The sequence below is a fragment of the Vanellus vanellus genome (genome assembly GCF_965231255.1).
Source record: "Vanellus vanellus genome assembly, chromosome: 13".
Classification (NCBI taxonomy): domain Eukaryota; kingdom Metazoa; phylum Chordata; class Aves; order Charadriiformes; family Charadriidae; genus Vanellus; species Vanellus vanellus.
This window is the reverse complement of record NC_138918.1, coordinates 6,930,447-6,942,770: the sequence shown is the minus strand read 5'-3', so window position 1 is coordinate 6,942,770 and position 12,324 is coordinate 6,930,447. Positions and strand designations below refer to the sequence as shown.

The 12,324-nt window shown below is 56.6% G+C and overlaps 1 protein-coding gene across 1 annotated transcript in view; it reads left to right on the top strand.

Annotated features, from left to right (window-relative positions):
- CAMK2A (calcium/calmodulin dependent protein kinase II alpha) overlaps positions 1-12,097 on the top strand; it is a gene marked incomplete at its 5' end in the record, with an annotated part of 34,284 nt that extends 22,187 nt beyond the window's left edge. Inside the window, 7 exons of the mRNA XM_082490023.1 lie at positions 726-766; positions 4,982-5,014; positions 6,107-6,155; positions 7,447-7,522; positions 8,464-8,558; positions 8,937-9,174; positions 9,386-12,097. Of these exons, the coding sequence (XP_082346149.1) occupies positions 726-766; positions 4,982-5,014; positions 6,107-6,155; positions 7,447-7,522; positions 8,464-8,558; positions 8,937-9,169 (527 nt within the window). The 3' untranslated portion in view covers positions 9,170-9,174; positions 9,386-12,097. The remainder of the gene's footprint in view (positions 1-725; positions 767-4,981; positions 5,015-6,106; positions 6,156-7,446; positions 7,523-8,463; positions 8,559-8,936; positions 9,175-9,385) is intronic.
- Between the last annotated feature and the right edge of the window lie 227 nt (positions 12,098-12,324).

Here is a 12,324-nt window from a genome sequence, read left to right as displayed (position 1 = left end):
TGTCAGGCCCCCACGCCGCCGGGAGCCGAAGCGGACACGAAGCATCAAAGGGCAGGAAATTCAAAAGCATCTCTCCCGGCACTGCCCGTCCCACGCGCGGCCTGGGGGCTCGTCCGTACGGCGGGGCCGGCGGGCGATGGGGTCCCATGTGGGGCTGAGCCCCATGGATCCCACCCTGCTGAGGGGGAGCGGGGTGGCTTGTGCAGCCCAATGGGGGGGTGCTGGGGGCAGTGCCGGCAGCGGTAGGTGGTCACCGGGGGAAGGCGTCTGCTTTTCATCATTGTCAAAATGTGGGCTGCAGCTGTCGGGCCGTCGGGTCGGCAGCACATGATCCCGGCAGCATGGGGCTAAAATTAGAGGGCGGCAGGCGGGCAGCCCATTCCACCGCACTGCGCCGCGCTCGGTCACCAGCACTCTCCCCCCTACCCCGGCCGGAGCCCGCCTGCCGCTGGACGGCCCCGCCGACCCCCTCCGAGTCGCCCCAAGGACTCGGCGTGACGTTAGGAGACGGGTCATGCCCCTGGCTGAGAGTCGCCGGGGCAGGACGGGACAGTGCCGGCGAGGTGTCCCCTGAGCTCCCGGGGGTTGCTGGAGAGAGGACAAAACCCACCGGCCGGTCCCGCGGCATCCTGCCGCTCTGCCGCCCGGCACCATGCTGCTCATCCTTGGCCTCCTGGTCTTGGTGCCCTGCCTGGCTCTCCTAACCTCCTTCCTCCTCTCTCCAGGAGGCAAGAGCGGTGGCAACAAGAAGAATGACGGCGTGAAGGTAAGCCCCCTCCCTGCCGCCCTGCCTGCCCCTCTGCTGCTGGGGTGGCGGTGGGGGTCTCCGTGCCGTGCCGGTGGTCCCTGTGACACCCTGCGCTTTGAAGGGCGGCTGTTGCCCCAACTGTCCCGGTGTGTCCCCGTGCCACCGGCTCGGCTGCTGTCAGGACAGGCAGTGCAGGGGAGGCTTTGCAGCGCGGGGAGCGAGGGGAGCGGGCCGGCGCTGGAGGGGTGCGTGGGGGGAATTTGCTGCTGTTTTATTGCTCGCAAAATGCGCTCACCCCTTGCTGCCCCCAGGGAGGGGGCAGAGGCCGGACCAGGAGAGGGGACAAGGGGCAGGGGGAGGCAGCTTTGCAGCCCGGAGCCGTGGCTTCAGCCTGGCAGCGGCTGTTTGGCGAGATGGGCGGCTGCATCTCCTGCTCACCCCAGCACGTGTCCCACTGTGGCTGGTGGGGCTGGGATCACCCCCAGCTCCTGTCCCATCAAGTCCCCAAGGGCTGGTGTGCTGCTGGGTGGCACATGCGTGCCTTTGACCCTCTTGGCTGCACCCCCTGTGCCCTGTGCAGAGAGAGAAAATGAATGTGGTGATGTTTGACAGAGCAAATAGCTTGGTGATGCTCTCAAAACAAGCCAGTGCTTGATGGACCTTGTTTTTTGGGCTGAAGAGTCCTCAGGTTTGTCTGACCCTCCGAGGTGGAGCCACGGCTCTTCTCCAGGACAAGGTGGCTCCTGGAGGCAGCAAAATCCTACTGCTGAGCAGCTTCTTCTGATGATACGGAGATGTGGTGGTTAGCGAGCTCTGTCAAACTCCTCGTACAGGAGCTGTGAGGGTCTTTCCCTGGTCCCTTCATGAATACAAGCGCTCACTCGGCAGGGGAGAGCTGGTGTGGTCACATCCCCCATCACAAGGCAGGGGTGCAAGGTGTCAGGCAGAGCTTTGGGAGCCCGGCTGCAGTGTGGCTGCTCTCCTTCCTCCGCCCTTTCATAGGGACCCATCCGTTGGGCTGTGAGGGACGCAGGGTTTTGGAAGAGAAGAGACCTCAGCTGGCTTCTTCTCTCCTCAGCCCAAGTGGTCAGTGGAGCCAGAGGTCTAGGGATGGCTTGTCTTTCTCCCACTCCTTCCAGACCCATCGTCTGGGACAGAACAGGCCTGCAAGGCTTGAGACCATGCACAGCCCTCCAAACCTGGGCTCAGCTCCACAGCAGACCATTCTGGCCATGCGGCATCATTCTGCAACATGAAGCTGATGGTCTGCATTGCTATGAGAGGACATTGCTTTGGGCCATGGTGTCAGGATATCACGTGGCTTCCAGGACAGGATTGCTAGTTTTGGACAACGGTGCTGGCGCAGAGGGAACGCGTCCCATGGGAGGCACAGAAGCCCATCTGCCAGCCTGTCCTCTGCTGCTCTGAGGTCCAGGCTGCTTCTGAGAGTCACCTGAGGAAGTGACACCACAGGTAGAGCTGAGCTGGTACAAGTTGCTGGAGCACAGGTGAGAGCAATCAGGAGGTGTGTTTTTAAGCTGTAAAAGGAGAGATTGGTGGATGGAGAGGCTTCATCAGGCACAGTCCTGAATCTAATTTTTCAGCAGAAAGGGACAGCCTTGAATTTCATCTCTAGCATCGCCAGGATGATATGGTGGTAGAAGACCATTTGCCAGCCCTACTTGCTAATGTTGCTCCCTCTTGGACTTCAAAGTAGCTTCGAGTATCCTGGGAAGAGGGACACTTGCTGTTGTAGCAAAATAGCTAGTTTGGGTAAACAGCCTTCTGGCCCATCACTGAAACTCGGCAAGGAGGGTCTGGTTGCAGAGTGGGATCAGAGAGGCTGGTTTGTATCCCCAGTCCTCAGCCCCTCGCTGGTGAGCGTGTGAAGCTTCATCCTGAGTGCAGTCTACCAGCCAACACCCAGCTCAAGAGGGTGTACAAACTCTAGAGAATGAGTTCGCTTTTTTATTGCCCCCTTTCCAACAAGTGGAGGTGAGACAGCCTGGCTAGGTGGCGAGGAAGGTAGAGCAGAAGAGAAAGTAGAGGCACGCTCATTCCCAACAGGTTGCTTGTGTTGGCCACCTTCAGCGCGACCATTCCCACCTCTCATTCCCATGCTCAGCCTGGGGGGGACTTGCAGCGTAACCCACTTACGGGGGCACAGGGAGGCTGGGTGCTCTGGGTGAAGCTTTAATGGCCCACTGTGGGCAGCTGGCAGATGCCAGGGCATTGCTGGGTGGTGTTCATTTCTTTCCATCTTGCTGGAAAAGCGAGGCAGGAACCTGGAAACCTGCCTTGGGCGGGTGGGAAGGTGGGAAGGAAACGGTCCTGCCTGCTCAGAGCAGGGCTGTAAATCGGGGCCATGCGCTGTGGTTCATTGTCACAAGAGTTGGGTCCCCATTTGGAGAAACCTGCGGGACTGACCAACCCCATGAAAGCAGGCAGGTCCCAGGCAGCCACCCCTGCCGTTACTGCCCAAAGCTATGCAGATGGGCATCAGGTACCTGGTGCTGCCCTCCAGTCTGCCCGCACAGCCCTCCAGCACCAAGATGGTGCTAGCCCAGGCTAAACTTGCCCTCCCCAGGAGGTTGTTCCCTTACTAAAAGCATTCACGGGACCAGAAATCCTCCTTGAGCCCTGCTCTGGGGTCTGTGGGAGGTCTTCTGGTCTCAGCAGTTATAGTACCTTCACTGCCCTGTGTAGTGTCACATCTCGTCACATTGTAAACTAATGAAATCACTGCCCCATGTCACATCCTGTCCCGTCCTAAATTAATGAGCTCACTGCCCCGTGTTGCATCCTGTTACTGTATGTCCAGACTCGACGCGGTCACTGCTTTGTGTTGCATTCTGTTGCGTCTAAAATATCTGCAGTTTACTGCCCCGTCTCATGTCCTTGGGTAGCAGAAGCTGTCAGCCCTCCCTGCAGACAGCCCAACTCTGGAGGCTCCGTTTCCCGTGAGGTTCCTTCTGAAATACCACAGCTCGCTCTGCCCTTTAGGACATCTGTTTCGGTGAAGGAGGGGTGAGGATTAACGTAGGACCTAGCGAGGGAGGGGAGAGCTGCACCGTCGGAGGGGGAAACTCAGTGACGGTGCTGGTGGGAGCCATGTAGGATGTGAAAGGAGCAATGAGGGGGAATGGATAGCGGCGGCTTTTACACCACAGCCCACCCACGCACCCTAATGGGTCGCCACATGGACTTTGCCAAGAGATTTGCACAGTGTGTGCTGCTTTTCCCTCTGCAGGGCAGGCAGAGCCGGTGCATCGTTAAATATGCTGGTTAAAGACTTATTTGGCACTGCAGCTTCTGATTCCTGCACATTGGTGTTTCCCATTGCCCACTGTGACTCGTCCCCTGGGAGCTGGAGGTGGAGAAAGGGCATGAGGCCAGCGTGCATGTCCCTCTGTCTCCTGGCTAGATTAAAGATTGAGACGGGGAGCAGAGCACAGGAAGGGAGAAGAATCCAGAAGTAGTTTGGGATTGCAAGCAGAACCATGGCTATGGGATCAACCAACCCAAAAGCCTTAAAGCCTAGTGGTAGTGGTCAAGGATGGAGATAAATATCTGCATGCACAAGGTCTTCTCTTTGGAGGAGACTTGTCCTGATTTAAAGCACTGGAGCTGCGCTCAGGACAGCGTCCCACACGGTGTGTGTGCCTTGCAGGGTCGAGTAGCAATAGCCACGCTGGCTTTAAACCAGCCAGCTTAGTACTGGTCTAGGTCCAAAGCTAATTGAGCATCTCCAAACTAGTCAGCAGCATAGGCAGATGCACCCAGAACAGCTCCAGAGACTGTAAACATCAGTACAGCGTTCACACCAGGTGCAGGGCTGTTGAGGTGGTGGAGCTGCCTTAGCTTTTCAGCATCCCACTCCTGTTCCTGTGAGCTTGCTGACCTGGTCACAAAGCCACCAGAGTGGTCATCGACTCCTAAGGGACTCCCTTTTGGACTAGCCAGGTCCTTGGGATGAGCAACACGCGAGATTGTGGCAGATCAGGAGAGAAAGATGCCAGCAGGAAGGTGGGGAGGGAGCTGGCATGGCACCGCCAGCACCACAGCCAGTGGCACATCCCTAGAGGAGCACCAGGTTGCCCCCCTGCGCCTTTCATTTGCCCCTCCATGAGGACCACGAAGGGTGGCTCAGGAGCTGCTGCCCCTCACGTGCCGCTCTCTGCCTTTCTCACTCTGTGTCTCTTCCTGTTCCATCTCTTCTCCTTGTTTTTCCAGAAAAGAAAGTCCAGTTCCAGCGTTCAGTTAATGGTGAGTGTCCTTCGTCTTCCTCAATGCCGATATTGCTGGGCCTCTCTACATGTTCCAGCTTCCCCCGTTTTTGGAAGTTACCTCGGGGTAGGGAAGAAGGGACACTGGGGTTGGAGGGAACATCCTCAAAGCCGTATCACCCACAAACCCCATTAACAGGGTTGGTGCAGGCACTTGCTGGCCACCAGCTGGTGGGGAGCCAGCCCTGGTTCTTGCTGATGGGTTCTCATGCCGTTTCTCCCAGTTCTCCTGACTCAGGTCTGCAGGCTGCATCGGTCCAAGGAGCCTTGGAGAAACACCTTCCATGCCTCTGCGGGGACTGTATGGTCATGGGACACCTTGCCAACCTACATCGGGGTATTATGGGTAATACATAAGCAAGGCTCTGCTGGGAAGAGCTAGCAAAGCCATTGCTCTAGCTCCGCTAGCAGAGTCGCCTTGATGGGGCTCCTGGAGAGAGACAGGGGGTCAGTACCCCCCTCCCCCCCAAATCTGTGTAGTGCTCAGCTGTTTCTTGAAAGAGCTGTGTCTCAGCCTTCGGTGGTCCATGTGGGTCTTGGAAGCACTCTGTTTTATTGTACATTTCTCTCCCTACTCTGCGGTCAGTGTGGTCTCTCTCACTCCTGCACAGTCCCCTCTTTCTCATCCCAGCTCCTCCTCGCTGTTAATTTGTACATCTCTCTCTTTATCGTACAGTCAACATGGTGTCTTCCACCCCTGCACAGCCCCTCTCCCTGCCCCTCCGGCAACGCTCCTAGGAACCCACCAAACCCCCTCCCCGGACATGGCCCCATCTCTGTCCCCACAGGCGTCGGTAGGAAAGGCAGCGCCGTTCCTACGAGACCCTCCACAGCCCAGCTCTTGTGCCCTTGGCTACAAGGAGTGGAGGTCAGGGAGGGCTCTGCCAGCGCTGCCCTAGAGCTGTGGTTGAGGATGGGTTGGACCTGCTGGTGTTTTCCTTGGTTTCTGTCCGTTGGCACAGTTGAGCGCTGTGGGGTCGGACTCGGGGGGCTGTCGAACACACAAGCTCCATCTGGCGTGGGGAGAAGACCCCTCTCACCACCCCATCTGTCCTTTCTGTTCTTTGCTCAGGAATCGTCGGAGAGCACCAACACCACCATCGAGGATGAAGACACCAAAGGTACTGGCAGGGGCACCCGGAGAGGCGGGCAGGCTGTTTCGGAGGTCATTAGTCTGGCTGCCCCTAATGAGATATTGGCTATGGTGAAACCCACCACCATTGAGCTGCCTCAGGACCTTCAGAAGTTGCTTTAACTCCTTAGGTGGTTTCACTGTTAGGTTGCTGCCATGAGCAGCTGGGGCACTGCTGGCGAGGGGCGGGGTGTGTCCCAAAAACAGGGATGTTCCCTGAAAACAGGCATGGAAATGGCAGTAATCTGCAGGGATAGCAGCCCGGCTGCCGGTTCCTCCAAAATAAATGGCCCTTTGGGAAAAGCCTCCAGGGGAAATCCCTGCCTCCCTCCCGCCGCCTGCCAGAGCCAGCTTTCTAAGAATAACCCAGGGAATAATTTATCAGTGCTAATTTGTAAAGTCTCTCGGCGAAGCGACCTCAGCACAAAGCAAGATGGACTTTTGCCTGACTTGAGAGTTAATGGACACTTGTCCTCCTGGGGAAGGGCTCCCCGAGAGTGGACACGGGGGCAGGTGGTGCTCGGGAAGTGATGGGAGTCCCTCTCCTCCTTTCTGAGCGACTCTCAGGAACGTGCTCCCACTCATTTCATTAGCCACAATACAAAAAAAAAAATTAAGTCAAGCATGACGCTGATTTGCATGTGAAGCAGAACCTCATAAATAAGCCCAGGGTTACCTCTGACAGCTCCTCCTGTCAGAGGTATCCCGGGGAGCATCCCGGGGAGCCAAATCTGCTCTCGCAGCCCAGTCCCTTCCCAGATGAGCTGGCAGCGCCCGGGGACCCTGGCAGCAGCCGCACAGTGCTGTGTCCTTCCTGGGGTCCCTCCTTGTGTTTGCCGAGGTGGATGGCCACATCACCCACCTGTTCTCCCTCCCAGCTGAGACTCTCTCCTCCCATCTCAGAGGGAGGTGAGACCATCCTTGGTCCAGCTTGCCCGGGCTGGCCCCTGAGTTGTGTTCACGGTGTAGAACGTCCCACCACGGCAAGTCTTTGCCAACTTTTTGGGCTGGGGGCAGCTTACCACTCGGTGATTAAGCCTTTTGGTCTTTAGGAAAATACAGGTCTTTCAGTTTTTCCCTGACTTTGGAGGTCTTTCCTCTCGAGAGGTGAAGAGCACTTCCCCACATCTCTCTTCCAAGTGGCTCTCCTTTTTTTTCCGTGGACAGTTTCCAATGGCCGTTTGTTTCTGATGAGAAAAAGATAACCTCGCCGATATTGCAACACGAGCACTTTTGGTTCCTTTTCTCCTTTTATTTTCTTTTTCTCTTTAAACCAACAGTACGGAAGCAAGAAATCATTAAAGTCACAGAGCAGCTGATCGAAGCAATAAGCAACGGCGACTTTGAGTCCTACACGTGAGTGTGCCCAGCGCGGGTTTGGGCCGGGATGGGGGGGTCAGCCTCCTGGAGCGAGTGTTCTCAATGTGACAACGCAGCTGGGGAGGTGTTACTGCTGCCCAGGGCAGGGTGACCAGGTTGACATGGTGGTGGGGCATGGAGACCATCCAAGAGAAGCAGGGGACATCAGTTTCCGAACCTGGTGCTTCTCTCACGCTAAGCTGAATCACATCTCGCTGGTCTCATTATCATGGATGAGCCCGTTGTCTGGTTTGCAGAAAGACGAATAACTGTAAACCTGATTTATGGTGGAAGAAGGAACATTGCATCCATGGTATCCATTATATCCAGATTGCCGCAGGCTGTTTTGGAAGCGTAACTGCTTTCTAGTCGCTGAGCTGACGCTCCTCAGAGCGCGCTTCTTCTGTGTCCAAGGCCTATTTAATTAGCGATGTCTGAGCGAGTGCAGGTCTTCATCCCTGCCTCAGAGAATCGCAGCAGGGAGATTCTGATACAGAGCAGAGAATATGAGTTTTCCCCTGCTGTTTTTCTTTCTTACAAAGAAGACAGCAGTGTTGTGGGAGGTTTAATTGGAGATGGTGACTGATGGAGAATTGTCCCTGCCTCGCTGGGGTCCTGGCTGCAGTCAGCGGGCTGGAGGTGAGGTGGGGTGGGCTTCATGCAGAGTGCAGAGATGAGGTCATACTTCTGCTTGAATTGCTCACCGGTGCAGAGGCTCCTTGGTCTCAGGCTGAGGGGCTTTGAGCAACCTGGTCTACTGGGAGGTGTCCCTGCCTGTGGCAGGGCAGTTGGAACTTGGTGATCTTCAAAGTCTGTTCCAACCTAAACCATTCGATGATTCTATGAGTCCAAGCATGACCCGTTTGGATTTTGCAGGCTCTCACACCAGAAGCAGTGAGATAACCTCTCCCTTTTCTCTCCGCTTCTCTCGTCCCCAGGAAGATGTGCGACCCTGGGATGACCGCCTTTGAGCCCGAGGCTCTGGGCAACCTCGTGGAAGGCCTGGATTTCCACCGATTCTACTTTGAAAACCGTAAGCAGCCCCCTTGCCTCCCGAGGGACCCTTCCCACCTCCCATGGGCCTGGCTGTGTCTTGACCTCCATCAGCTTGCTGGAGAGAGGAGGGTAAGGGTGGCTTTGGGAGCATCTCTGGCTGATCGGGAAGATCCCAGCAGGAGGTACATCAAGCCTGTTAGGTCAACTGGGGCTGTGCTGTATGCAGAGGAGTTGTTTGGTTAGCTGCTTTCTAGGTGGACCCATCCTGATGCCACCTGTGCAGCATTTGCTTAGTCCCTCCAAGCAGAGTGCCCAACACAACCTTCTCCCCTTCCCGCCTTGCCGCTGCCCTGGGCAAGAGCCACCCAAACTCCTTCATCTGCCTAAAGCCACTTGTTATTTGTCCCCTTTTCAGTGTGGTCCCGGAACAGCAAGCCCGTGCACACAACGATCCTGAACCCCCACATCCACCTGATGGGAGACGAGTCCGCCTGCATCGCCTACATCCGCATCACGCAGTACGTGGACGCGGGAGGGATCCCCCGCACCGCCCAGTCTGAGGAGACCCGCATCTGGCACCGCCGGGATGGCAAATGGCAAATCGTCCACTTCCACAGATCTGGCGCGCCCTCTGTCCTACCGCAGTAAGCCCTGTGAGGACCCAGGGATGGGGCAAGGGGGGCATGGAGGGGACAGCGCGGGCTCCTTAGGATGCTGAGGCTGTAAAGTGGGTGGGATCCTGCTCTGAGCATCTATGGTGGGGAGGAGATGGCCGATCGCCGTGAGATGGCGATAGGGAGAGGGATGCTCTGCCAAAGGGATGGTCAAAGCAAATTCCCTCTCTGCCCGGTTTGTGTTTTGCAGCTGAAGCGCGGTCCTGCCCGTGTGGGGTTTGTCACTGACTGACTGCCAAGGGGAGACCTCCTCCGACATCTTCACCTACGGGACTTTGGCTGTTGGCTCTGCTGCTTGGTTCCCGCTGGAATAACCCCTCGCTTCTCACTGCATACACGCAACGGCCCCACCAGTGCCGCGCAAGCATCCCATTGAACCTCCCCACCCTGCCGGGGCCATGGCACTGGGTCCCCTTCCTCTGCATGAACCAAGAAAAGAGAAACCATGAACGTAAACCCGAGCATCTGGCCAGTGAGATGACACGTGCTGGGGTAAAGGCCTCCCTCCTCAGCTGCATGGCACTGGTGGGACCCCCCTGCTACCCGGCATGTCTCCTGAATTGGGCTCGGACTCATCATCCGCCTCCATCCCCACCTCTGCTGGGAGTCCCTTGAGGAAGAGGAGGGCAGGGGGGCAGTTTTGAGCTGCTCTGTGCCGCACCCTCTCTGCGCGCTGGTGGATTTTGCTTTGCTGCTATCGAGGTCCCCATCTGCCTCCGTGGCTCCCACCTGCTCCCGACCCTGTCTCCTGCTTCCTGGCAGCCTCGGCCGGGGAACCGCGGTTTAAACCCTTTGCAAAGTCCATATTCCACGCGCCCCTGGGCGAGGAGGTGTCCAGGTTTGAGTGTTCGGATGGGTGAGTAAAGGCTATCTGTTTATTTTCCCTTCCCAGGAGCCTAGGCTGGCTCCTTGCTGGGAGAGCAAGTAGGATCGTGCCCTGGCTCCGGGCAGCTGCCGTGGCAAGAGGGATGCTCTCCCTCCTTCCTCCCTTCTCCCTTTGGAGCAGAGACCGGCGAAGCTCGGAGAAGAGAGGAGGGGAAAGACAACTGCTTCCCAGCGCCGCGTCGGCACAGCCGGGAGCCGGGGCTCTCCCAGCCATGCCATGGCGGTAGCATCGCTCCCGCACCCTCCTCCCCACCCACCCCCCAGCCCTGGACCCTTTACCCCAGCACCCGGCCCCACCGCGCACCCACCCCGGCCCCCCGCATGCAGCACCCGGCGCTCCCCCGCGCCCGACTCCCGGGCTGGGACGGGGGCAGCCGAGCCGGCCGCCGATTCGGGGCACAAACCTCCATCGCCCACACGACTCCTTCCAGCGACGACGAGGAATGCAAGCTTTATAAAGTAACAAAACTCTGCAGAATCTGATTCGTGCTTCGAAGAAAACAAACAAGCCTTTAGCTGTCTTCTACTTTGAGCGCATGCCTTTTTATAGGGAAAAGAAAACAACCTACCGTGTATTTCGTAACTTGATTTTGAGTATTTGCTGAAATGGATCTTTATGTAATAACTAAAAACTTTCAACTGTTTAGGGCGGGGAGGGTGGGGGGGATTTTCCGGGGTTGCTGTTTTTCGTTGCGTTTACATTTGGAGAGGGGTTGCGCCGCCACGATGCTCCTACCAGGGGTCCCGCGGCTGCCAGCCCCCACCCTGTGCCACGGCGGCTCGGCTCGTCCCATCCCATCCCGCAGCACCGGGAGGGCGAAGGCACCCGTGACCCCCCGGCATCCCCCTCCAGGGGCACCCCCGTCCCTGGGGCACCTTCCCTCACCCCACGGGTCTTCCTGCAGGGCAAACCCAGGCGGTGGCTCTTGGGGAGCCACTGGGACGCGGCTTTCAGGAGAGAAGACATGGCCGTGAAAGGGAATTTTGGTCTCACCTCTTTGCCGTCAGGTAGAGGTCCGAGGGTGGGTATTTTTCCGGCAATTCTTCCATTTCTTGTTCTCCTTTTTTCCGACTGGAACCTCTTCGCTCGTTGATGTGGGACTCCTGCAGTGCTGCTGCCCCAGGGGACTTTCTAGCTGCACTCTCTTCATCTGCATGGCGTTTAACTTTCTAGACGGTGCGTGTGTTGAAAAACAAAGAAATGAACAAAAACCCGCTTGTTTTGGACATAAAAAAAAAAAAGGGGAAAAAAAAGAAAAAAAAAAAAAAAGGAAATGTTTTCTCCATGTAAATTCTGAGTGTGTATTTTGCCTTTTTGTGGTTTTGAATGCTTTGCTCTCTGTCGAGGCAGGGACGGCTGCGGTGCGAAATGCAGCCACATCCTTGTAGACTGCAAAAATATTTTCCCACTGGATGGAGGGGTAGAAAACCAAACTGTTGGGGCACGAACAGGCCCCGAGAGGTGTTTCGGTATGTCCTGCTGTGCCGGCGGTGCAATGATTGCTTGCTGGCAATGTGTGTAAGGAGATGCCTTTTTGGGGGCAAATCACACAGGTTCTCCACAGGTGCAAATGTGCATCCCCGTGCCTTTGGTGGACCTGTGCTGTTTGATTGCAGAGCTTTGTTGGCTTGCAAGAGATGGCCCCAAAGCAGGGAAATCCGTGCAGGGAGAGGATTAGCTTTTAAAGTAGAGTTTGGGTGTTTTTACAGTTCTGTTTTTCTTCCTGTAGTTGTGTAGTGCTGAAGTTTTTTTTTTTTCATTTTTAAAGGAAGGACTCAGCTCTTTCACAGTTCTCTCTCTCCCTCTCCAGAGCTGGCTCTGAAGCCAGCCATGGTGAGTGCCTCATCTACCTCCTGAAGCCCAGGCTCTCTGGGTGTCAGGAGTATTTTGGGGGATTGGTATGAGATGGATGAGGAAGGAGGAGGTCACAGCAGGGCTCTGCATGGGGGCTGTAGTGCAGATGTGATTTCAGCCTGGTTTTGGAGGTGCCGATAACTGTGGACCTCGGGTGAGCTATGGGGATGAAGCTGCTCCAGCATCTGCTGCTGGAGAAATGTCTGGGACAGGGAGTGTGGTGGGGTTTGCCAGGGATGGCAGATGAGATGCTGGGGTAGATACAATCTCTTTTCACTGAGAGCCCAGTTTGGGCAGTCGCTGCTAGGGAGGAACATCTTGGTGTCCAGGGAGGCTTTGAGATGTCTTCTTGGAGGTGGTTTCTCCTCTTTGAGGTTTCCCTACCGTCA